Source organism: Metarhizium brunneum, chromosome 1 (assembly GCF_013426205.1).
Source record: "Metarhizium brunneum chromosome 1, complete sequence".
Classification (NCBI taxonomy): domain Eukaryota; kingdom Fungi; phylum Ascomycota; class Sordariomycetes; order Hypocreales; family Clavicipitaceae; genus Metarhizium; species Metarhizium brunneum.
The window spans coordinates 3,427,774-3,452,808 of record NC_089422.1 but is presented as its reverse complement, the minus strand read 5'-3'; the positions used below and the strand labels follow the sequence as shown (position 1 = coordinate 3,452,808).

The window sequence follows — 25,035 nt, the reverse complement described above, 5'->3', positions numbered from 1 at the left end:
TCCGTCTTGAGCTCTGTGCTTGCTGACCAACTTCACCCTGGGAACTTTCTGAGATGGTGACATCTTGTTGAGAATTGACTTACTCTACAAATACTAGCTTTGTTGCTCTTTTGTTGTTGATGAAGACGCATAGGGAAGGGGGTGGATCATGGATGGTGACAACCGTGGACTATTGGCATGTCCAAGGTGAGCATTGGTCCAGAGGAACCAGAAAATGAATATTGATTCTCCAATTCCGGTCGAATTTTTCTCGTTTTGTAAATGCACGTACGGGAATAACGTACGATTGTCTATTCGGCACCATTGAGTCTTGGGATCTGAGGGTATCGGGCTGGACTACGGATACTTCAGCGCGTCGCGATTTTCGCAAATCAACACGCCAATTATATAAACAGGATAGATTCCATACTCTGGTGAAGATTATGAGAAAGGCAGAGATATTCCTTCATACAAATTTGTTGAATGTCTTTCGTTTGATCACGCTGCGGGAGTTTGTGGACTAGCCGTCGATTGGCCTTGATAACCAGCACACCTCAGCCATGACAATGATATCCTACCGTCTTTTTGCGGCAGCAGTTCTTGCCTGGCATTATGGTACTGCCGGAGCCGGTCCTGTGCCCGACATGGACTCTTGTCCAGATGGTGTACGTACCTTGGAGACGCAACACACCCAGATCTTGACCATAACTCCTGTTCTTGTCTCGACACACTGTCCATATGATATGGACTTGGTGATTGATCATGCCAATACCATCCCTTGTACAAACGCTCCGACGGATATTTCCACAATCGTTACAATCACCAATACTGGCAGCCCTGCCATGACAAGGTACGAAGTGATTCATATCGGATGGACGCTACGCATTCTGGACTAACACAACATACCAGTCTAGAGAATGGCACACCAGCAAAGCCCACTGAGACAGGGAAGCTTCCTCCACCAAATACAGTGACTACGCAGGCAGAATCCGCCAGCACTCCTGGGCAGAGCTCGCAGATGAGTGATATTGGAAACAGCAATAGCAGGCCAACTGGCTCTGGAGCGAGCGGATCTGGCTACAGCAAGACCAGCCATGCTGCCTCCCATACTGACGAATCGAGTGCCAGTAGCAGGCCTGGAAGCTCAAACAGCAAGCCATCCATATCTCTGACAAGTAATTCTGCCTCCGGTCCTTATAGCAGCCCAGTGTCACTCATGCCGGAAGCATCATCTTCTGGAAACTATACATGGAGCCCTGCCTTTGCTTCCTCTACTGCGAATAGCTCCTCCGGCACTGCCAGTTCCGAGCCTACAAGTTCCCGGTCTGCTGCGTCCCCGGGAGAGAGCTCAGCAGTAGAAGGCTCCCAGACAACAAGCTCTCCGTCGGAAAGCTCCGCAGAATCAAGTTCTCAGATGGGGACATTGCCGACGGAAACCTCACGGACAGGAATCCTTTCGTCGGGAAGCTCACGGACGGCAACTTCCCAGTCAATAAACACACAGACGGAGACGTCGGCAGACACCACTCGGACAGAGACCTCCCGGAGTGAGGTTGCCCAGTCGATGAGCTCAAATATGGAAGCATCTCCGACAGGAACCTCGCAGGCAGGAACCTCGCAGACAGGAACCTCGCAGACAGGAACCTCGCAGACCTCTGAGGCGGCGATATCTAGCAGTGCCGAAATAAGTCCATCTGAGTCATTGTCGGCCTCCCTTTCATCGCCCATGACTGATGTCACGTCGTCAGCCACGGAGACCACCATTACCAAGGCCTCTTCGACCTCTTCTGCTGATGCTAGCTCTTCTACCTCTTCGACCTCTTCTACTCCTGCCAGCTCTTCTACTTCTGCTAGCTCTTCTACTTCTTCTCCCTCTGCCGGCTCTTCTCCTTCTTCTCCCGCTACTAGCTCTTCCACCTCTACTACCTCTACTACCTCTACTACCTCTTTGACCTCTTCTGCTTCTGCTGGCTCTTCTACGTCTATTAGCTCTTCTCCCTCTGCCAGCTCTTCTAATCCTGCCAGCTCTTCTAATCCTGCCACCTCTACTACCTCTACTTCTTCTACCTCTTCTAACTCTTCCACCTCTCCCACCTCTTCTACCTGTTCACCAGCTGCACCGACCAAGGTCTGTGCTACAGGACTTCCTCGTCCCTGTAAAGATCTGGCCAATCTGGGCAGCATCAATCTCAACATTCTTCAAGATGCCGCGGGATGCACCTCGGCACTCGGAGCCTTTGCAAAAGACGTGTCTCAGTGTTTTGTGTTGGGGCCACTTGACCTGCTTTCTCCATGGAAGAAGGTCGTGAACTGCCTGCAAGATAAAATAGGAGAGATGTGTCTTCCTCAGTTGCCCGATGCTTGTACAGGCCTCGCGGGCCAACATGGCGTGAGCTTGGCCAACAACGTAGCCGCTTGCACCGTTCAGCTGGGACCATTCGCGGTTGGAAAAACATACGAATGCTTGAAGGGGGGCTTCTTCGCCGGCGGTTTCTTCAACGGCGATGACATTGTTGCCTGCTTGCGCGGCACCACCGGGTTGGGTTTGTCGACCTGCGCACCCGCTGGCCCGGCGTGTGTATCGGCCTTGCCTCCCGATTGCAATCTTCTCGGCGGCCTGAACGGACTCGACATAAGCCTGTCCAAGCTAGAGGGCTGCGCCAAAGCCATTGGTTCATATGGCGGTGGTGTTGCCGCCAAGTGTCTTAACCCTGCCGCAATCGTGCAGACTACACTGGGAGGTGGCGTCGTTGCATGTCTCCGCGATGCGCTCAAAGACGTATGCATCCCAACTCTGCCAGAGGCCTGCTTTAATCTCATTACTGTGGGCGGTGAGCGATTGACGACGCAACTGCCGCAGTGTATCGATGCCTTGGGGCCGTTTAAGAGCGGAGCTGTGCTTGATTGCGTCACGAAACCAACCTCGGGCCCTGGGGTTGTGCTTTGCCTTAACAAGGCGATTTTCGGGTCTTGATGGTTGTCTGTGAGAGCATCTGGAGTGTTGGCATGATGGGATCGCCGTTGCTTATATCTGCTGCATGTGGAAGAGGTCTGGTGTTTACAGACATGGACGCACTCGTTACCACGCTTTCCATAGAATAGCTCCCGTTATAGATTGTTATAGATCCAGTCAAGTTGTGTCAAATAAAGGCCACAGGAGTTCCTTTTATACGCGGGGCTCTTGTGTATGTAGTATCGGATCCATCGTTGAAGAGCTGTCGTGCCACAGATAACCAACTCGTCTGATCCTCTGAAACACTGAAGCGTCCTTATCTGAACGACATGGAGTCATGGACCCCATGCAAAAGCCCACTTGAATCAGATGGATTCCGATAAGCACACTCCGGCCGTGTTATCACGGTCGCGTCTGCCTTTATGCCGCTCGACCGACCGTTGCTACTCGGTCGGCTTGGTGGGCCAGACACGTAGTGTTCTTGGAATCACCGACACACAACCTCGACACACTCAGCCTTGAGACGCCCAATGAGGCCATGGCGGCCACGGTGAGCACAGATAACAGCCCAAACCAGCAGATCGGCTTGGGGGGGCGAACGGAATAACTGCCGCTTATTTTGCGGGGTAAAAGGATTGACAGTGCTAGTAAAGGACTGGAGGGTGGAAGGAGGCTTGAAAGTTGGGAACCCCGCGAGTTGGTTTCCAATGGATCAAATCAATATATGACGGGCAAGGCGTTCCGCGTCGCTCGCCATCTTTCCACTCTCGACTCATCGCCTGGTCTCTTGTACACAAAGAGATTATTTGTGAGCTTTTTTATCTGTCCGAATTGATTAATCGATACTATCCTCTGCCATGCCTGGCAAGATCCGTACCGCACAGACGGTGTCCTTTGATGTCCCGGCCGCAGAACAGCCCGGCTTACACAACCGCTGGCACCCAGACAGTAGGTTCAAACAGTGAATCGGAGACTACGTGGCCCCTCGGATATCCAGATTTAACACAAACGCTTCACAAACAGTTCCCTCGATTGGCACCATCAAGCGGGGTGAGACGGTCAAGATTGAATGTCTGGACTGGACGGGAGGGCAGATCGGGAACAATGACAGCGCAGACGACGTCCGCGACGTCGATCTCACCAAAATCCACTACCTGACGGGGCCCTTTGACATCCAAGGCGCCGAGCCGGGCGACCTCCTCGTCGTCAACATCACCGACATCCAGCCGTTCGACCACGCTCCCTGGGGCTTCACCGGCGTCTTTGACCGCAACAACGGCGGCGGCTTCCTCGACAGACACTACCCGCGCGCGGCCAAGGCCATCTGGGACTTTGACGGGATATACTGCTCCAGCCGCCACATCCCGGGCGTGCGCTTCGCCGGCCTGATTCACCCGGGCATCCTTGGCTGCGCGCCGTCCGCAGACGTGCTGGCCCAATGGAACCGCCGCGAGGCCGAGCTGATCTCGGCCTGCGCCCAGTCCATGCCGGGCCAGATTGTCGCCCAGCCTCCCAACGAGGCGAATGCCCACGCGGGCCAGGCCGACGGGGACCTCAGGGCCAGGATTGCCCGCGAGGGCGCGCGGACGATTCCCGGCCGGCCGGAGCACGGCGGCAACGTGGACATTAACAACATCTCTCGAGGATCTACGACCTACCTCCCCGTCCACGTGCCCGGCGCCAAGTTTTCCGTTGGCGACCTCCATTTCAGCCAGGGAGACGGCGAGATTAGCTTCTGCGGCGCCATTGAAATGGTAATCATCTGTGTTCCTGCCCCCCCCCCCCCCTTTTCGTCGCTCTCACCGTCGTCTGACACTGCACTTGTACTAGGCGGGCGTCATCACCATCAGGTTTGACCTCATCAAGAACGGCATGAAGGAGCGCGCGATAGCCAGCCCCGTTTTCAGACCAGGCGATGTGCAGCAGCTCTTTGGACCGTCGCGGTACCTGACTTTCGAGGGCTTCTCGGTGGACGAGGCGGGCAAGCAGCACTTTCTCGACGCCACTGTTGCGTATCGCCAGGCGTGCCTCCGGGCCATCGAGTATCTCAAGCAATTTGGTAAGTCGAGACAACGCTACCCGGTATTGAAAAGACGGGGACAAGGTGTCCTCGTCTTGGGGAGACGAGACGCTAATCGTGCCATGCTCTTGTGGCGTCGCAGGCTATTCCGGGGAACAGGCATATCTGCTTCTGTCGTGTGCGCCCATCAAGGGCTCCATTGCTGGAATTGTAGATGTGCCCAATGCGTGTACAACATTGGGTCTTCCTATGGATGTGTTTCAGTTCGACATATCCGTCGAAGCTGAACGGGTGAAGAGGGATCTGGGAGCCTGTCCTGTGGCCGCAGAGTGATCAGGGTCTCGAAGGTGTCTGGTACGAGTGCCTGCCTGTCATGCGGTTGATTTTTTGGGTGTATTCGCTTTTGTTACAGCCTGGGAGTTTGCGGGGAACCTTGTCAGTGTCTTGCTGGAGCTTTGTTCTGTTCGCGAGCAAATAATTGCAGTTTAAGAGAATTTCGATCCGTTTCGCAGAAATATCCCCTGAGCAGACCCCAGTCCCGTCAACTGGTCCTTAAAATTGTCCGCCAATCACTACGTGCCGTCTAGATAGTCCACCAATAGCGTCAGCTCTTTGGCAATCAGCGAATGTGACCCATCGGATACCCTGTTGACAGGTGCAGCGCAACATCGGCATCTCACAACAAGACAGCTATCCGATGGCCATTGACAGGATGATATTTTTCTTTTCTTCCTAGCAAAATGCCCCGAGTATCATACTCACATTGTTGAAACTCCGTTTCTATTACATGCAACATGCGGACTCTCTTGGGATATCTGGTCTTGGCTGGCTCTGGCATCCTCAATGGTGTTCATGCGGCCAGCCGAGACGACGAGCTTGCGCTCATTTCAAAGCGTCGCATTGCTGACCTGGCGCAGTTCCCTGACCCGACGTGGTTCAGTCAAATATCAGCCTGGTTGGACACTCAGAAGAGTGACGGAACTTGGCCCGACGTCAACTACATGTCGGGATGTGCAGCTCGTAAGTTGGCTTTCCACGCACCGCTTCGGGACCTTGCGAGGTTGACGCCTTGGATTATTCTTCGTCGACATCTACATGGTGTTCTCATGTACGTAAACTAGCTGGCAGCTAATTGGCCCTGTACAGAACGCGCCAATTGGCCGATTCAAGTCCACTGGAATAGAATCATCACCTTCGCAGCCGCGTGGTCTGGCGCCAACCCGGCTGTCGCACAGAATTGGACTAGGAACGACAACCTCATGGAGGCTATTTCCAGGGGCTTGGAGTATTGGTTCAGCAACGACTATACTCCAGCTGACTGTATGGGAAATGGCGGGAAAGCGTACGTGTGCCAACGACGACATGTTGCTTACTGACTAACTTTTCGTGACAGGACTGGAGGCTGCCCATGCGGTACGCCTGGTTTGTGGAACACGGTATGTGCATGCCTGGTTACGGCATCATGTTTTTCAGATGGGCAGTCGTGCCTAACTTCCCGTAGAACTGGTATGGTCAGGCTATCCTGATCCCGCAGTTGTGCTCAACTGCGTGCTTGCTCTTGAAGGACGCAAACCTAACCAAGGACATAACTTCTGGATGCGAGCGTATTCCTCGCAGGTCGTACGACTTGAGAGATGGAGTCTACGGCAGCGGTGGCCGTATGACTGGCGCCAATGTAGGCATATATAAAATCCCCGTCGCTGCTTGCTCTCACCAGTCACTTACAAGTGACAGGCGGTGCTGGTAATGCAAAACTCGGCCAGTCTGGCTTTGTACTCGAACAACGCCACCATACTGCAAGATGCTTATGCCAGGGCTATGTCCGTCATGACAGTAGGTTTCACAACTATGAATAACATCCTTTCCTGACGCTGACGAGACCAGTACGCCGACAAGACAATGGAAGATGGAATCCACAGGGACGGCACGTTCCTTCAGCACAACGGCATTCTGTATAACGGCAACTACGGCAAAGATCTTGTACGTCCCAATGTTACACTCTACCCTTCATGTCAAGTCCGTTCTAACACGGTCTTCAGTTCAATGCCTTTATTCAACTTGAAGGTGAAGCAATCGGCACCTCATTCGCAGCTGGAAATGCCACCCGAGACGCCATCGCCGCCCAAGTAAGGGGCAATGAGTGGATGATCTTTGTTGACCAGCAAACAAAACAGGAACACTGGGACTTTGTAAGTTTTGGCATTGGTTTTTTTTATTGAAAAGGTCCCCGCCATATTGACGGGCTAAAAAAAAACCAGAATGCCATCGGCCGGTTTGTCGCATTTCCCACGCAGGACCTCCAAGCAAACGCCGACATCAACTTCAACACCACCAAGCTCGCCGGCGCGGTTGCCGATTTCGCGGGTGCGAATAATGTCAGTGACACGATTCGACGCTTAAAGTCCAATGGAACCGAAAAGTTGGTTGGCAACAAGGGCTTCTGGGCCAGCGACTACATGGTAAGCCAAGCGTTTGAACCCCCCGGGCAGACGGGCATGACCTCTTCGACAGCGCGCCTACTAACTTGCCCGCAGGTCCATCGAACCAAGTCCTTTGTGCTCGGCAACAAAATGCTCTCCACGCGGTCCCGCAACACCGAGTCCGTAAACTCTGCCAATCCGTACGGATATCACCTCGGCCAGGGCACCCTCTTCTCGTACGTCGAGGGCAACGAGTACAAAGACATCATGGGAGCGTGGGACTGGAACCTCATCCCCGGAACCACGACCCTGCTCAACCACACCAGTTTATCAGCGGGCGCGTCGGCCAATGTCGGAAAGAAGGACTTTGTCGGGGTCGTCAGCAACGGCAGGGTCGGGGCCGCGGTCCAAGAGTACGCCGATCCTCTGGACGGAAGCATCTCCTACCGCAAGGCGTGGTTCTACCAGGACGACTTTGTGCTCATAACCACGCAGGACATCAAAAAGACTGTGCCGGACGCGTCCGTCGTCACCGTCTTGGATAATCGCGCCTCCGCCCACGGAAATATCTGGGTGGACGGGAGGAATGTGCAAGCCGACGGTGGCAGGACGGCCCGGGGCAAGACCCTTTTCTACGGAGGAAACGGATACCTCTCGTACGGCAAGGCTTTTGACCTGACGCTATTTGAGGGCAAGCGGACGGGCAATTGGTCCGAGATATCAACTTCACCGGCTGGCGTGACCACCGTGTCTATATTCTCGGCATATGCCACCATCGCTGATACTTGCAGCGCGTATGCCGTGTTCCCGGCATCCAGCCGCGGCCGACTTGCCAAGGAGCTGGAGAAGCCGTCGGCCTCGCCCATCATCCAGAGCGGCATCAGCGGCGCCGTGGGATCCGGTAGGCTGAGTCTTGTCTTTTGGCCAGGCGGCGACGGGAGCATCAAGCTGAGCCTTCGGGAGATTGGCTGGGCGGAATCGGGCTCTGTAAACATCACCTCTGCCCAGCCTGGCTCGTACCTTTTTTCCGGCACCGGCAAGCGCGGCAAGGGCATGACGCTGGTGGTTACGCTGTCCGACCCGACCCAGAAGGCGGCTTCGGCTTCTTTTTCGCTGAATTTTGACGGAGCGAGGGCTAAGCTGGGCGCCGTGGCGGCAGATGAGGGTAGATCCGGCAACGAGACCGAGGTCAAGTATACGGTGGATCTGCCGACTGGTGGCATGGCAGGATCGTCGACATCACGAAAGATGTACGTGGAGTTTAGATGATGTAGATCCCTGGGCTGGATACACTTATATATGAGTATGAGCTGTTTATTGTGCTGGTTCAGCAGGGTGGTGCGGCATTATATGCCCCGTGGCCATGGTGCATCTCGGTCTGTCGTCAAACAGTGACTCGGTAGCAGCCAAACATCTAGTGCGGCGTCTATGTACCGGCACGTACTCAAGAATCCTACGGGGTTGTTCTCGGGATTTGGTTTCCTACATGTTTCCCCCTTGACAAGCGTTTGAGAATGTATAGCAATGCTGGGATTTGAACGAAGACGTCAAGGAGTCTGTGATGGTCGTCCTTAGGGATCTTTTGCCAGGGAACGGGTTTCCATTGGGTGCCAGAAAGGAAAGCGGGTGTTTTCTCGAAGATGGATCTCGCAATCTACATCAAGCAAAGTATTGCTTAGCGTCATGTCTCACACCCAGTCAGTATGGGTGCAGCAGAGTCTCACATGGATGCCCGGGCTGACAAGAGTGTTGGATGCAGCGGTGGATCCTGGAAAGCTTGAGGTCTGGATTGTTCTGTGAACATGGCAATGCCGCAAGCATGGCTAACGAATCCCCGTACATCGGAGAGCGATATACATAGTCTATTTCGACGCCTTTTCAGAAACGGGGAAACTAGTTGGGTGGCCCTGACGAACTCTCACCTCGATTATTTGCAGAATCATGAGATGAGACTCTGGATCAGATACTCCTCTCTCCCGGCCCCTTCCCGCAGGTTCCACGATATAAATCTTGTCGCTCTGTTTCTTCTTGTGGAAGCGTACTTTGACCTTCTTCCTCCGGCAGTTATGGCAGCGTGGCTTTACTAAGGTGCGGGGAACCATGGAAACCAACCTGTTTGAGGAAGATGCTTGCGATGGTGCGGAAACAAGAGCAGGGCTCTGCAGTTTGCCTGAGTGGATACGCAACCGGAACATTGTCCCATTTGGAAGAGAGGATGACTTGATAAGAATATAGGCTCAAAGTTGTTTATGGGAGCATGTAATTGGCCGCAAATTGCCATCATACGCAAACCAAGCTTTGTGTCAAACTTGTCGTGCCGAACTGGGGCCTTAAGCAACGCATCACCTTTCAGCCTCATCACTCATGCAATCTTGTCTCTGGTAGACAACAGTGGGAAGTGTTTTGCTCGGCGTAGTTGAGCAATGGCATGAGTTGGCAAGTCAAGGTTGAATTTCAACATGGGTCACTGGTACGTGATGTTCATGGCGGAGAGATTTGCTCGCTCTTTTACAATTCGCCCATGAATACATTTCAAAACTAGTCCTAACGACTCGTACTAAGAACTTGATGCGTCTACGCCTCGGATGCTCAAACACCCAAGCATTGTCTAGGGTGCAGGAATGATGCGATGCGCTCCAACTTGAACAGACGACAAATGGCCAGACAAGTCAGTCGCAGCCTCAGCTACACATGGTCTACACATGGCCTGCGGAAAAGCTTAACTGACGGTTTTGCACGCAACTTGGAAAATAGTTGCCACCAATGTCGACGTGTATATTTCTTGCGGCGGTCTCGCCTCGGGCGAAGCGTGACAGCGCAATCCCCGAACAGTGCTGCGGCCAACACACAAAAAGAAGCAGCCATGAAGCCGCCCCGGTTGTGAAAATGCTTCTTGTTTCATCAAGGACAGAAGAAAGGCAACATTCCCTGAAAACTGCCGGCGTAGGGACCCTGCTCTTACGCTTGGGCGTCATTGTGCATCCCAGACCGGGGTCGGCTCACGGGCGGCAGCAACCATGACGTAATTGATGGACGCAAGAACAACCGGAAGCTGCTCCTCCAAGAGAGAGTGTCAAGGGCGGAACATTGACAGGATAAGCGGGTAACTTATCACCGGTCAGAAATTGTTCCTACTGGGATGACTAGGGAATCCCTGCTTGTTGCCTGCAGTAACGCAGGCAGAAAGAATTCTACGAAAAGTCGCTTATTTTCAGTCCCACTCACAGAAATGAGGCCGACTACTACAAGGAATACTCGTTTCAATAGAACTACGGAGTACTCCTTGATTCTTACAAGTCAGTGGTGGTTGGCGCAGGTAACACGCGACAATGCGACGCAAACCTCGGACGCACTGGTCGCTACAGAACTGGCTCGATGGACCAAGTAGCCCCAAGTTCTAACTGCTTGCTTTCAACTTGGAATACGAGGGTCGACTTGAACAACATGCCGTGTCATTGGGGTGTCCGTGTTGCCATATCCGATGTCCAACGAGGCGTCCAGCCTGTGCGCAATATACGCTGGGCTTTTGCTTCAGCATCATCGGAATTGTGGGAAATGACAGACACCAACACTGGATATTGGCCAAAACAATGTACCGCCGATCAGTAGGCCATTTGAGGCGAAAAGTTCCGCCGCAACACAAAGACGGTTGCTCATGAGTCGGGCTCCCTGAGAGTCTGGGGAACCACCCACTGTTCCTGGCGAATGTCTTTGTCTTTGAGTTCCCCCATTCTTCAATAGACAAGTCGACTCTACAAAACTTTAATAAACCCAGCTTCTGGTCTTGGGTCGTTTATTGTTGGTTCCACTGCGAGCCGCCGGACACAAGGCCGTCGAAACTGGCTCCGTTAAAGCTCCATAACATGCGTCATGGAAGGCTCCATCTCCAGGCAGAAGCATTTCCAGGAGTTTGAGCAGGGAACAAACCGGGGGTAATGTAGCAGTGGCTAGTTTCTCGACATGGGAGAGGAGGAGCCGTCAGCCATCCAGCCATCCAAAGCCACCCGCGAGGGAAGAAGGCCGTGGCCCAAGTGGCGCGGACGTGCGGACCGATCGCAGACCAACCCTGCTAGTGTCTCTCCAAACGACGATGTCATGATGAATGGTGTCGACGGCTCACAGACCGGCTCTCTGTGGCGAACGAAGCAAGATACTCGAGGTTTCCCAAAGTCAGCCGAGGGCGACCGGACCTCCCGGTGTCGTAGCATGATGATCTGCCCCTCCATGTCAGTCAAGTTCCTTTTTTTCCTTCCTGTGTTTTGTCTCTTCTCCCAGAGCTGAGCTGAGGAGGGCTGGAAGGGTCCGTTGCCTGTCTTGCGTATTTTGGGCGACAGAGAGCATCTTGATCTAAGCGGCCAGGCTGCCCACGGCCGCCAAATGCCAATCATGCAAGACATTGACTTTGCCTGGGCCCTTGATGAGGCTGCAGGCGGTACTCCGTACTCCGTACTCCTACTACTCGGTGCTCCCTGCTACCATATCGCAACCCCCCGGGGCATGTCTCAGATGAGAACAGACGGTAAACACGGACGTCGACTGGCTCTCCCGGCGTTGCCAGGGTGGTGTTCCGACAAGAGAAAAGACTGGAGGGACTGCTGTCTCTCAAATGCTCACAGCTCGGTCGGGGGCCAGACCCAAGCGCCGTGTGCATCTGAGGCAATTCAAACTCTCTGTCCGCAAACTGAAGCCGGCTAAACCCAAATCGACGATCCCCAGACCATCCGCACATTGCCAGAGACCAAACGCGGACGCCAATGCCATACTGGGAGCCATTGTGAACCAACCTCGGTGGATCCTTCGCATGCTTCAAGTCATGGCTTATACAAACTAGGATGGCCATGTGGACGAGGGGACAAGACGTGGGAGACAAGCTCGGTGTTTAAAAGCAATCCGTCGCCCACCAAGTGGGTTGGAGGTTGTGTTTTGATATTGTTTTGCCCGCTTCGTCCCTTTCTCTCATCATCTTCCTCCCCCCCCCTTCCCGTCTCCATCTGTTCTTACTGTGGAATATCTCTCGTCTTGAAGCCATTTCAGGGCACACGGGGCCAAGAGGAATCAGAAAAGATGCCGCCCCAAACACACTTTTCCGAGGACCCCCCTCAGGTCATCAACCAGAAGGACCTCGAGCTGGCCAACGAGAGGCTTAAGCAGTCCGGGTCAGGCAATGGTCTGGCCGCCGCCGGCGAGGGCTCCGGCATCTCTGCCTCGGACGAGACCAGCTCGCCTCCCGGGACCGATGGCAACGGCGGCGCCATCGAAAAGGTGGGCACGTACGACAGGTACGAGATTACCGAGGACGACTGCTACGACGAGCTGGGATACAGCTTCCCCTCGTGGAAGAAGTGGTACATCCTGACCGTCATCTTCTGGGTCCAGGTGTCGATGAACTTCAACACGTCTCTGTACTCCAACGCCATCCCCGGCATCTCGGAGGAGTTTGGTGTAAGCGACCAGGCGGCCCGGTGCGGCGCCATGATCTTCCTGGTCCTGTACGCCTTTGGCTGCGAGCTCTGGGCGCCGTGGTCCGAGGAGTTTGGCCGCTGGCCCGTCCTCCAGCTCTCCCTGTTCCTCGTCAACGTGTGGCAGCTGCCCGTCGCCTTGGCTCCCAACTTTGCCTCCGTCATGGTCGGCCGCGCCCTGGGTGGTCTGTCGTCCGCCGGCGGCTCGGTGACGCTGGGCATGATTGCGGACATGTGGGAGGCCGATAACCAGCAGTATGCCGTTGCCTACGTCGTCTTCTCCTCCGTCGGCGGCTCCGTCTTGGGCCCCATTGTCGGAGGCTTCACCGAGCAATATCTTGACTGGAGGTATGTCCATTTTCAAAAGGGAAGTTTGGCAAACAATGAATCCTGTACTGACGACGCATACACACACGCAGATGGTCCATCTGGATCCAGCTCATTCTCGGCGGCTTTGTACAGCTCGTTCACTTCTTCACCGTTCCCGAAACCCGCACCACCATCATGATGAACCGGATCGCCAAGCGGCGCAGAAAGGAGACCAACCAGAACGTCTGGGGCCCGGACGAGCTCGTTCCCTTCAGCGACCGCTTCTCGGCCAGGGAGATTCTCGTCACCTGGGTTCGACCGTTCCGCATGTTCCTGACCGAACCCATTGTCCTGGTCCTGTCGCTGCTCTCGGGCTTCTCCGACGCTCTCATCTTCATGTTTATCCAGTCGTTTGCGCTCGTCTACGGCCAGTGGCACTTTACCACCGTCCAGATTGGCCTGTCCTTTATCGCCATTGGTGTCGGATATCTCATGGCTTGGGGCCTCTTCATTCCCGCGATCCGCCGCAATATCAAGGAGCGCAAGCAAAAGCCAGACGACGAACGTGCCCAGTATGAATCTCGCCTCTGGTTCCTGCTTTATACCGCGCCTTGCCTGCCCATCGGCCTCATTGGCTTTGCCTGGACTATCCAGGGGCCGCCCATCCACTGGATCGGGTCCATGGTCTTTGTCGCCATTGTCGGCATTGCCAACTACGCCATTTACATGGCCACCATTGACTACATGGTTTGCGCCTACGGGCCTTACTCTGCCTCTGCCACCGGAGGCAACGGCTGGGCGAGAGACTTTTTGGCCGGTGTGCTCACTCTCCCCGCGATCCCGTTCTTCAAGAATATCGGTGCTTCCAGCGGCAAGAACCTGGAGTACGCCAGCACCATCCTCTTTTGTATTTCTTTTGTCCTCGTGGCCGCTGTCTATGTTATCTACTGGAAGGGTCCTGAGCTGCGACACCGCTCCCCCTTTGCCCAGAAGCTGGCAGATGCTCGTCAAACGCAGCTGAACGAAGGCCGCCGTGGCAGTATCCCATACGACCCGGACGAACGCCGAGGTATGCCCCGTTTATTCAACCTTCTTTTGTGTCATTTGCTCTAGTCACTAACCGTCCACTTCAACAGGCTCTGCTACGTCTGCTGTTAATGTTCGCCCTGGAAACGAGCGACGATACAGCCAACAGCACCGGTTCTTTGGTGAAAGCCGTGTTACCCCCCGGGGGACTCCTCGCGGCACACCCTCGGCGAGTCGACGACCTAGCATGGCAAATCTGGCCGCGAAGAAGTAAATGCCGAGATGGATGATTTCATTGGTGATAAGTTTGGTTCTTGTTTTGTTAGATATATTCTGTTTCTGGACTATTTGTAAGTTTTAATTCAAGTACTTTGAATGCAGAATGATACCATGTTTTGCCAAATTCTTCTCCCGTATGTTTACTTGCACTCGTTGAATATCCAGCGATGCCAAGTCTTGCCCAGCAGCGCTGTCGGATGACAGTCACAACGATCGATAGAGTTCAATGTGGCGTGCCAGTCGACATGCTACAACACCCGGATCGCAGATCTTGACAAGTTGGGCGGAGTGACGTGACAGTAGGTTGGGCAGCGGATGTCACCTCCATCTCTTGCAATCTGTACGATCAAGTGACAAGGACGTTATTCCCGGATCACGGGAGTTCATTGACTGGTGCTCACCTCCCCAACCCCGAGATATCCGTGGTTTAGGCGTTCATCGTAGCCTCACGATTCCCGTTTAGAATGTGGCTTGCACTCCTGCGTCATCACTCATCACTCTGTGTAATGTGAAATGCGCCATGACGAACTGCGAAAATCACATACTGTAAATCCAAAGTTGTAGGCCAAGTCATGGCGTCAACCGCTTACAAGCAACACCGGCTCGAGGGATAAATGCCACGAGATCGGCGTTGGCTACCAGTTATCATTTGACCTGTTTGCGACCATTCCAACCATTACCTCTTTGGCCATGCTCATCACTGTCGCGCCAGCAAGCACCAAAACGGGCAGGGCTGCGATCCGCTCGCTATTGACCTCTCGCGATGCCGGGGTTGAAATTCAAGCCATTTACCGAGATGCGGCAAGGGCACCAGCCGAATTCACATCACTGCCCAATTTCACAGCCATCACTGGAGACATTGCGGATGAGTCGTCTCTGCATTTCCAGGGCTCAGATGTCGTGGTTGCCATCACACCCCCGGTTTTCGACAGCGGCGATATAGTGGCCATGGCGAAGGAGCGCTCCGAAAACGTCAAGAGTGCAATTGAAAAGTCGGCAACGGTGAACAAGGTCGTCCTCTTGAGTAGCATTGGCGCTCAGTACAGCAGCGGCGTTGTGTGTGTTTCTTGTCCCCCTTGTTTCCCACGCGGCGTCGACTTTTCCCCTCTAACACGTGTGCTCTTTAAAAGGGCGAAATCAAGACAAATAACATTGCGGAACGGGTGTTTGCGACTACCAACGTCCCCGAGATTATATTTATCCGCTGCGCATACTTTATGGAGAACTGGACCGTTGCGCTGGACACGCTCCGTGGTCCAGAACCGTTCTTCTTTTCCACCGTCACGCCGCTGGAATGGAAGATTCCCATGGTGGCCGTGGGAGATGTCGGCGCCGCGATTGCAGCTCAGGCATTGAAGCGGGAATCCTCGCCCAGTAGGCCGTATGTCTTTGAGCTGCACGGCCCGAGAATGTATAGTCCTCTGGATGTCCAGGTGGCGTTTTCGGATGCCCTAAGGACACGGGTGGCCGTTAGGCCCGTGGCAAGGGGAGACTTGGTCGGGTTTTACAAGCAGGTGTTTCCGGAAGATGTCGTTCCAGAGTGGGTAGAGATGGCCACGAGCTTCTTGCCAGGGGGCGTGATGAAGCCCGGTGATGTGGAGGAGGGCACTGGTGTTGTGAATGGAAAGACGGAGCTCGGAGACGCGGTGAAGAATGCTGTCGAGTCGTTGCTTTGATGATGCGCAAATGAGAGAGAAAAGCTCACCTGATACTACCTAGCGGTTATGACTAGGGTTAGGGTTAGGCTAATTGGTGTGACCTACTAACACAAGTGGACAACACCGAAGCCGCTCAACTTCGGTTAACCCGCCCTTTGATTGACCACCTTGACATGCACACATCCGTCTTATTCCCTCTATCCACACATCTACACCATTGCCGCGGATATTCCCCTCCGGTCCTCCTCCGAATTACAATGCGCTGTGACGTAAGCAGTCTTTTGGTGCGTCTTGGACCGAAAAGCCGACCGCAGCCGCCTCTCCAAGCATTGCATTTATTGACATGCTGTCCCAGTGCCGTGGGAAACCCTGGCCAGTGTTTCCCGTGTGTACCCTGAATCGGGCTCAATTGCACAATGTACATGTATGCAGTTGGACGCGCTGCAACCCAATCCTGTGGCAAGGCTGTGCGGCAAACCTTGCATTTGCAAACCCGGCAATTCAGCCTCAGCGCGGCGAGGAGAACTGATGACGGCAATGGCACGGCGCTGAACCCGAGATGGTTTACCGACTTGCGAGGCCGTATCAAGGCGTGCCTAGCAGCCAATCCGCAGGGAGAGGAGGGCGCGAGATTGAACAAGCATCTGGAGTATGTGGATGATAACTGGTTGGAGCTCTCAGCCGGCAGAGAGGGCTTCCTGACCGACGAGAGATGGAGGGGATTGAACAAGTTTGCTGTGGCCTGGGGTGACATGGTAGGTTCGCCTCAATCATGAGGTTGACAAGTAATTATTGACTTGCGTTCTTGATGCGGAAAAATAGGATAGCATGGTGAGCTCTTTGACTCGGCCCTTGTTCCTACATTGTATGTACTCACTAACTTTTCGTGCCTAGGGTATGTAATTATACAACAAGTATTGTGTCTTGGGCTCGAATCCCCCGAAACCACTGACACGATGCAGGCCACGTCAACAACATCATGTACAACCGGTACGCTGAATCCGGGCGCGTAAATTGGGTCACGTCGTTTGCGGCACACGCACCCCCCGAGCAGCGCCAGCAATGGGTCGACATCATGAGCCCCCGTGGCATCGGCCTGATTCTCAAGAGCATCAAGACCGATTACAAACTTGTGAGTGGTCCCGGCGAAGTTGCGCCCAAGAAAAGGCTGGCATCCTGACCGGAAACGCCGACCAGCCCGTCGAGTATCCGGACAAAATCACCGTCATCCACAAACTCGCCCAGCGACCAACCTACTCCTCCGACAGCATCTTCCTCGACGCCGTGATTTACTCGGAAGCGCATAGGCGCGTGGCGGCGCGGTGCTTCGAAGACATTGCCGTGTATGACTATAGAGCAGGCAAGCGAGCCACGTTGAAGGGCTTCATGGTCGACGAGCTGCAGAAGATATACGACTTGCAGGAGCGGGGCAGAAAACAAGTCGATGGCAAAGTGGACGAGTTGGAGCGCGACATCAAGGTGATGGAAGACAAGGCGTGATCGGCACCACGGGATATGCGATATGATATGACTGTGTATACAATATGTATTAATGCAACAGGTTACAAAGTGGCGATGGAACAAACACGTCGGCAGGTTTGTCGTCTCGCAAGATTCTCACATGCCGACTGGGAAAGCACAACTTGTGACTTTTTTTTTAACGAGTGTATGTGCAGCTTTATTTCTAGCGAACGTTGTGTTATGTACGGGGTGACTTGGCGACGCAAGTGATAACTATATACAGTGAATCGAACGTCGACCATGGTGCGACGCGTTACAAAACAAGACCAAAACCCTCAACCCATCCGGTGCGACATGCGCTCCTATCTACAGAACTATTGACACTTAGGTGCTGTAGTGAGCGACGTACGCAACCTCCATCATACTACCATAGCCGTCCTGGGTATTACCATTGGGATAGCCGGGCTGGCAGGTTTCGTCAGCATGCCGTTTCATGAGTCACGACGGCCTTCGCCGAGGGGGCTCAGAGAAGATCGGGAGCATAGAATCACAGACTTACCCAGTTGCCGCCGACGGCAAGATTCAGAATGAAGAACTGGGGCCTCTGGCAGAGCGCAACCCACAGGTTATAGTCGCCGATGCGAGCACCGCTGATCTGGTGGAACTGCCGGCCATCCATGAACCAGGTGATAGTCTGCTGCGCCCAGTCGCCGCTGCGGCGGTCAAACTCGAGACGCCAGACGTGCCACCCGTCGTCCGGGATGCCGACGGCGCCGCCGAAGCCGTTGGGCTCGTTGCAGGGGCCGCCGCTGGCCGAGTAGCCGCAGTGGACGGTGCCGTAGCCGGTCCAGAGGCCGTTGACGCGCTCCATGATGTCGAGCTCGCCGCCGGTAGGCCACTGGACCCCGTGGCGGATCGAGTCGCCGAGCAGCCAGAAGGCCGGCCAGATGCCCTGCTTTGCGGGCTGCGGCGCGCCCCCGAACCGGAGGGCCGCCTCGACCCGGGTGACGCGGCCGGCGTCCGGGGTGAAGACGTACCGGCTCTCCATGCGGCCCGAGGTCCATCCCATGCGCGTCGAGCCGTCGCGCCAGGGGACGAGCTGCACCGTCTGGCCGCCGCTGATCTGGAGGTTGCGCGTGCTGGGCGAGTACCGCTGCAGCTCGTTGTTGACGTTGAGGTAGCCGTCGACCAGATTCCAGTTGCCTGTGTTGGGGCTGGTGCCCGCCGCGCCGGGGAACGAGTCTTGCCATCGGAGAGTGAAGCCGCCGTATCCAGGGGCGCCCCAGGCCGTGGTGGAATGGGCAAAGGCCAGGAGGCTCAGGAGGGCTCGGTGGTTGACCATGTTTTTGTTGTTTTTTTGGTTTTTTGTTTCTTTATAAGCAAATCTTGGTGGAAGAGACGAGCGGAAATATGTACAGTAACAAAGAGTATATACAATATGTACGTCGAAGCGAGGATGGGACCGAGGCGTAGCAAGATCTGGATCTCGAGATGAACCGTTCCTTTCTACCTCGACCCAGGGGACGATCAGCACCCAGGGGGGGGAGGACCATTTTTGAGTTGATATAACTACTCGCTAGACAAACAAGCCTGATCATGCACAAAGGGTCAGCCCGGGATCAAGGAATGCCACTGTATCAGACCAACGACGCCAAGTGACCACAACAGCCTCGTTGCCCAAGGCCAATCAAGACAGGCACCATGGCTTGCATGGGATACATGGCCAAATACCGATGGCGGGAGCCTCCTCTGGGAAACGGCTGCTCGAGACCTTGATTGGCCGGGCTTGCACATGATGGTTGTGACTTATGGGGGTCATGAATCTCCCGCCGGCAACCAGAGGGTTCAGTTTCAGAGCAGAGGTTAGTTAGTCATGGAGACAGGAGACATGAGGCAAAGGGCACTATCGGCCATGCCAATGACAGCAACTGGGAAGCAATGCAACCCTGCCGCAGGAACTCGATGCCTCCTGACGAAAGGCCCGACTCAACTACACGCAACACGTGCCATGGCAGATGTGAAAGCGTCGCCGTGCCTGGTTCACAACCCCCGCCGCTTGCCCCAGATGATCTAGTTGGGGAGAAGAGAAAAGTGACAAGCTTTCATGTCCCGAGAGCTGGTCGGAGTTGGCATCGCAAAGGGGTTTAGCGCTGGCATGTGTTGCTGGTTCGTGGAGGATCCATGATCGTCGGGCCTATGTTTCTGAGTTCTGGGTTCCGCCCCGAAAGACAAAGACCTGGACCTTGATTCGATCTCCTTTTTTTCGGCCCGCTCGACTTTAATTTATTTTTGCCGAGACGTCTGTCTGGCGGCGTCGGGAGGCTTGCGAGTGGCTTTCTTGGCCGTCCAGTCGCCGCGGCTCGTTGGCGTGGTAAAAGTAATCAACCAGACCACATTTCTCGGCCGGGCGGCGCAGTCACGATGCCGATGGCCAACGGGCATTTATATGTATTAGCTTGGTTGCGAATCCACAAGCCGGGGCATATTCGACCGTCCTGCTGATTGCTCTCTTCCCACAGCTTGGCCTGCGCCGTGGCAGATGAGAGCGTCAACTGGTCTCCTGAGGACTCATGGACGGCGTGAACGCTGGCACTTCCCCATGACCGGGATAGCATGTTTGGCGGCTAAAGGCATCAGATGCCAAGAAATCTTCAATCGTGATGCGTGAGCCATCACATCCCGGATCGCGGACAGCACCCAGCGGCTTCTCGAGCCATCGGTCAGTCATGTGCGTGGCACGCCTGGGAGTTAGTGGTGTGCGGGCGGATGTGTCGCCTCGCCTAGCAGGTCGCAAAGAATGACTTGTTGGACAGGGTCACATTGGATGACGCGTGAATCCCTCCATGTTGCTGGAACAATGAAACGTGTGACAGCGCCGACACACCAGTTGACCCCTTCAGCGGCTTTGGCCAAGACACGGCCACGTCGATCCTCACATGTGTGTATCACTGTATGTATGTACATTCACCACTGTACTTGTGTGGGGAGCGCCGTATAATCGTATTGGTCGCGCGTTGTTGTGGAAAAGGTCGATGGCAAGTCGCACAGGGGAGGCTGGAAAACAGACCAGTGACAGCTTCAATGTTGCCAACTCCCAACTAATAACTAACTAACCAACCAACCAACCAACTAACCAATGCCAACAACCAGCACGCGGGCGCTACGCTAGGCAAGGGACGTTGTTGAATCCTTTGACTGTGTCACCAAAACGCCATGGCCATGCCGAGCGAGCTCAAGTTTCCCTGTTGGATGCAGGGACCAACTCGTTTGTGTTACACGGCGAGCTCGACAGAAGCGAGATAGTCCTCTTGCAAATGCTAGGGAGCCCGGCGTGTCACATATAGCAGTCCTTCGGCGTGGGTTCTATATTCAACTCCTTGTCCGTGATGCAAGCCGAGCGCCGCCGCCGCCACGAGCCTTTGCAGGATTTTCGAGTCCCCAAACCTCTGCATGACAAAGAGGTACTTGGCAAGCGAGAGATGAGCATCGCCGACGAGTGTGAAACCCGTCCAGCGATGCTCACCTGCGACTGGACCCGACAGAGCCACGGCATGCAATGCTAGACTGTCGCGGATTTCCGTCGTCGTGACCATTGGACGGCGCCCAACTTGGAGAGCAACTTTCAGCTTTCCCACCAAGTTGTAACAACAAGCTTTCTGGAATCGTCCGCCAATCTCGCCCCGGTCCAATTGGAGGCTGCTGTCGCTGCCGGATCCGACCGTACCAAAACCCTGGATTCTTACTCATTGGCTCTCTGGTGAGCACGGCAAGGTCTTGTTCCCACATTGCCCCGAAGGGCATTCACCACCGGGCTAATAGGACTTCAGGGCTGGAGGGCCTTGGATCTCTGCGAAACAGTCCGTCACAAGATTGGAGCCAAGTTCATGCACATGTGCGATACGCAGGGCGCTTCAGAAGCCCATCCCAGATGCTGATGCTGATGCCTGATGCACTGTCCATCAGGCCGCGTGGCAGCCGTGCACAAATGCCCATTGACACCACGTCTCAAAAAGTCTGGTCCAAGTCAGCGTACAGAGGTCGCGGGACTGGTTTGCTCGTCTTGACTTTGTAAACTCTAGGGCGTTGGATATTCCTCAAAACAACATTCGCGGAAATCTGATGAGGCGTTGCATTAGGTGGACCAGACTCGTCCTGCACGGCTTCGGAGTTAAGAAGAAAGAGAAATGTCAAGTCCATTGATTCGAGAGTCGAGACTCGAAACCCCCGCCACATTGCCGTCGTCGACGTCACGACCGCATCCTCACAACTACTAAACCGTGAAAGGGGACCTTGAAACACTGCCTTTTTGCTTGATTCGTTCCCGTATCTAGTATCAAAATTCAAAGCCCTACTCCAACATGCCCGCAACCGCCGTCTTCGCATCCGGATCCTCGGCCCTCATCACTGGCGGCGCATCTGGCGTCGGCCTGGCCATTGCAAAGCTCTGTCGCAGCAAGGGCATGAACATTCTCCTCGTAGACGTAAACGCCGAGGCTCTCCAAACCGCCAAGAAGCAGCTCGTTGGCGAAGACGACGCCGGGTCCGATGTCGTCACGGCCGCAGCCGACGTCAGCAACCCGCATGCCTGGACAGAGTTGAGCAAGACTGCCACCTCGGCATTCAGCACCATCGAGCTTCTCGTTCTTAACGCCGGCGTCGGTGCGAGGGGAACCTGGGGAGACGGCGAGTATTTCAACAAGGTACGCCCTTTGACTGCGAGGGCGGCCAGTCCACCCACTGATACTAGGCGTCATAGATTTTTCAGACGAACCTTTTTGGTGTCGTCTACGGAATTAACGCCTTCCTGCCCGTGGTCCGGCAAGCTTCCGAGACGAGGCCTACTGCTATTGTCATTACGGGAAGTAAGCAGGGCATCACGAATCCGCCGGGAAACCCGGCCTACAATGCATCCAAGTCTGCTGTGAAAACTCTGGCTGAGCATCTCAGTTGGGACTTGAGAGGCACCAATACCAGCGTCCACTTACTCGTCCCAGGATGGACGTTTACCGGAATGGTAGGTCTGCTGTTTATTCCTTTATTTCACGTGCATGGACCGAGGGCACTAACAGATGCACAACATTTGCAGACCCGTGGGGGAAATACGGAAAAGCCCGCGGGTGCGTGGGCTCCTCAACAGGTAGCCGAGTATTTGTATCGCAAGATGCAGGATGACAAGTTTTATGTTATATGCCCCGATAATGATGTTTCAGAGGAAACTGATAAAAAGAGAATGCTCTGGTCGGTGGGGGACATTGTGAATGAGAGACCACCTCTTACAAGATGGCGTGACGAGTGGAAAAGGGAAGCAGAGGAAACCATGGCTAAAACAAATGTATAATAGTTGCATTCATGGGGTTCATTACGCACACTTTGAAATTTCATACTCGCGCCAAGTTACAGGACAAACTTGAGTTTATGTACTAGATTATAAGCAAAGGTATACAACTCTGCAGGATTCCCTTCAAGACAACATGCATTTATTCGGTTCTCCTTGAGAAAAAACACACAAACCTTAGACGACGGTCCCAGACACCTGTTTGATCTTGCTGAGCTTAATGTCCCTCCACAGCCAGGTGCAGCCCCATCCAACCACGAGCAAGCATACACTTGTGATGAGCATATACCGCTGAGTCTGAGAATAGGCAGCAGAGATTCCATTTCTCATCTCAGACCCCACAGGGTATGACGCTTGCTTCCTGACCTGTCCGTAAATCTCATCAATGGGAGACCCAGGGGGTAGGTTGTTGATCAGCTCCTCTCGGAAAGTTCCAGTCCAGATGGCCGACGATATGGTGCTGCCGACGGCAGACCCGATGCTGCAGAAGAGGTTGAGCATGGCCATGATGACAGCCACATGCTGGTGGTCGGACGGCGCCATCATGGCCATCTCACCCGCGACAACCATGGGTCCTCCGGCAAAGGCAACAAAAATCTGCGTCATGATCACGTATCCAATGTCCTCCGAGGCCTGGCGGAACTTGATCATGAGCCCGACCCCCAGGATAGTAAGAGGCAGCGCGTAATACGTAGAAACCCACTTGAACTTTCCGACCTTGTGGACAATGAGGCCGATAATGACGGCTGCGAAGCAGGACCCAACACGGTAAATGTTGCTGATATACGTGGCCTTGGTGATGCCAGTATCCCAAACGACAAGAAGCATGGAGTAGAAGTAGCCTCTCCATATAGAGCCACTGGCGTAGATGAAGACGAAGCTCACGCCGGCGGAAAAGACGGTGCGGTCCAGCAGCAGCTCATAGGGGATGAAGCTGACGGGGGCGAGGAACTTCTCCCACAGGACAAAGGCGACGAGCAGGACGGCGCCAAAGACCAGCATGCAAATAATCAACGGAGAGCGCCACTGCTCCGCCTGATAGGACCAGATACTAAAGGGCAGAAGGAAGAGCGCCATGCCACCCGCGAGCAACATGATTCCAGCCAAATCCACAGCAATAATGTAGTCCCACACGTCCCGGGGGGTAATCCAGCCGGTGCGTCTCTCAATGAGGCCGGCCTTGACGGCTTTTCTGTCGTTGTAGAGGAACAGGAACGACAGAGGCAAGATGACAACGGGGGTGATAATGGTCCAGATGCCAAACCCCCATCGCCATCCGGGACCCGCGAGCACACTTTCAGTGACCGGGCCGCCGACCCAGGTCGTGATGATGTACGGCGATGTGGCAAAGGCAAGCATGAGCGGCCGGTTGAGAAGCGACGACGTATCGGCAATGAAGATGGTGACACAATACGAGACGCCCTGGGAACTGGACTCTCCGTTAGCAACTTCAACAACGCGTGTTAGCATACAAGTGCTTCCTCCACCTACCCAACAGCGTTGAAGACTTTGGCAGCAGCAAACGTTTCCACATTATTGCAAGCCGCCATCATAATCAGGCCAATGACCCAGATGAAGACGGTCAGGGTCAGGCCCTGCGGTCGGCCCCAAGTATCCAGGATCTTGGCGAGAGGGATGTAGCTCAGGCCGCCGATGATGATGGCCACGATCTGAATCGCAGGAGTAATAGAGTGTTTGTTGAAGGCGCTGGTGACGAATGGATCCATGCTGAAGACGACCACTTCCTCGATGGACTTGACAAAGTAGAGGAACCAGATCCTGGCTGCTGTTAGCTTTCCCGCCCCCCCTAGGGCACTCGGTGCGTCTGGCACTTACATGGCATAGGCGGTGATGAGGTGCGACTTGGACCAGATCTTGGTGGTGGCCTCGATGCGAGCGACGCCAGACTGTACCTTTCCCCTGTTGAGGCGGTTGCCAGTTGCGTCTGTGGACTCGGAGTCACAGACATTGTTTTCTGGCTTTTCAGGATTCGCCGAGACGGCCATCGCTACCGGCTGCGCTTTGGAGACGAGTCCCATCTTGAGATGGTGGCCGCCCTGTTTTCAGAACTTGGGAAACTCTGCTATGTGTACGGTAGGAAGTGCAAGGGGCCCGGCGCAGCAGAAATCCCTTTAC

General features: G+C 54.6%; 9 protein-coding genes across 9 annotated transcripts; 7 read left to right on the top strand and 2 right to left on the bottom strand.

Moving 5' to 3' along the window:
* Nucleotides 1–539: 539 nt before the first annotated feature.
* Nucleotides 540–2,953, top strand: G6M90_00g010500 (uncharacterized protein; the record flags this gene model as incomplete). The annotated part of the gene is made up of 2 exons (XM_014693982.1): nucleotides 540–829; nucleotides 889–2,953. The coding sequence occupies 2 exons, from the start codon at nucleotides 540–542 to the stop codon at nucleotides 2,951–2,953; spliced, it is 2,355 nt and encodes a 784-aa protein (XP_014549468.1).
* Nucleotides 2,954–3,789: 836 nt separating this feature from the next.
* On the top strand, nucleotides 3,790–5,285 carry G6M90_00g010490 (uncharacterized protein; the record flags this gene model as incomplete). The annotated part of the gene is made up of 4 exons (XM_014693983.1): nucleotides 3,790–3,880; nucleotides 3,956–4,686; nucleotides 4,763–4,991; nucleotides 5,095–5,285. The coding sequence occupies 4 exons, from the start codon at nucleotides 3,790–3,792 to the stop codon at nucleotides 5,283–5,285; spliced, it is 1,242 nt and encodes a 413-aa protein (XP_014549469.1).
* A 461-nt stretch (nucleotides 5,286–5,746) lies between these two features.
* Nucleotides 5,747–8,641, top strand: cslA (Chondroitinase-AC; the record flags this gene model as incomplete). Its single annotated transcript, XM_014693984.1, has 9 exons — nucleotides 5,747–5,972; nucleotides 6,099–6,294; nucleotides 6,346–6,388; nucleotides 6,454–6,627; nucleotides 6,687–6,785; nucleotides 6,837–6,932; nucleotides 6,992–7,141; nucleotides 7,211–7,411; nucleotides 7,487–8,641. 9 exons carry the CDS (start codon nucleotides 5,747–5,749, stop codon nucleotides 8,639–8,641), a joined length of 2,340 nt encoding a protein of 779 aa, XP_014549470.1.
* A 3,795-nt stretch (nucleotides 8,642–12,436) lies between these two features.
* Nucleotides 12,437–14,440, top strand: G6M90_00g010470 (uncharacterized protein; the record flags this gene model as incomplete). Its single annotated transcript, XM_014693985.1, has 3 exons — nucleotides 12,437–13,179; nucleotides 13,251–14,209; nucleotides 14,277–14,440. 3 exons carry the CDS (start codon nucleotides 12,437–12,439, stop codon nucleotides 14,438–14,440), a joined length of 1,866 nt encoding a protein of 621 aa, XP_014549471.1.
* Nucleotides 14,441–15,135: 695 nt separating this feature from the next.
* G6M90_00g010460 (uncharacterized protein) lies at nucleotides 15,136–16,121 on the top strand (the record flags this gene model as incomplete). Its single annotated transcript, XM_014693986.1, has 2 exons — nucleotides 15,136–15,501; nucleotides 15,576–16,121. 2 exons carry the CDS (start codon nucleotides 15,136–15,138, stop codon nucleotides 16,119–16,121), a joined length of 912 nt encoding a protein of 303 aa, XP_014549472.1.
* Nucleotides 16,122–16,519: 398 nt separating this feature from the next.
* On the top strand, nucleotides 16,520–17,603 carry G6M90_00g010450 (uncharacterized protein; the record flags this gene model as incomplete). The annotated part of the gene is made up of 3 exons (XM_014693987.1): nucleotides 16,520–16,862; nucleotides 17,066–17,235; nucleotides 17,301–17,603. The coding sequence occupies 3 exons, from the start codon at nucleotides 16,520–16,522 to the stop codon at nucleotides 17,601–17,603; spliced, it is 816 nt and encodes a 271-aa protein (XP_014549473.1).
* A 345-nt stretch (nucleotides 17,604–17,948) lies between these two features.
* On the bottom strand, nucleotides 17,949–18,906 carry glcA_0 (Glucan endo-1,3-beta-glucosidase A1; the record flags this gene model as incomplete). Its single annotated transcript, XM_014693988.1, has 2 exons — nucleotides 17,949–18,029; nucleotides 18,124–18,906. The coding sequence occupies 2 exons, from the start codon at nucleotides 18,904–18,906 to the stop codon at nucleotides 17,949–17,951; spliced, it is 864 nt and encodes a 287-aa protein (XP_014549474.1).
* Nucleotides 18,907–21,922: 3,016 nt separating this feature from the next.
* On the top strand, nucleotides 21,923–22,902 carry ptlF (1-deoxy-11-beta-hydroxypentalenate dehydrogenase; the record flags this gene model as incomplete). The annotated part of the gene is made up of 3 exons (XM_014693989.1): nucleotides 21,923–22,264; nucleotides 22,321–22,578; nucleotides 22,651–22,902. 3 exons carry the CDS (start codon nucleotides 21,923–21,925, stop codon nucleotides 22,900–22,902), a joined length of 852 nt encoding a protein of 283 aa, XP_014549475.1.
* A 174-nt stretch (nucleotides 22,903–23,076) lies between these two features.
* On the bottom strand, nucleotides 23,077–24,938 carry MFS2_2 (MFS siderochrome iron transporter 1; the record flags this gene model as incomplete). The annotated part of the gene is made up of 3 exons (XM_014693990.1): nucleotides 23,077–24,328; nucleotides 24,391–24,678; nucleotides 24,736–24,938. The coding sequence occupies 3 exons, from the start codon at nucleotides 24,936–24,938 to the stop codon at nucleotides 23,077–23,079; spliced, it is 1,743 nt and encodes a 580-aa protein (XP_014549476.1).
* Nucleotides 24,939–25,035: the final 97 nt, after the last annotated feature.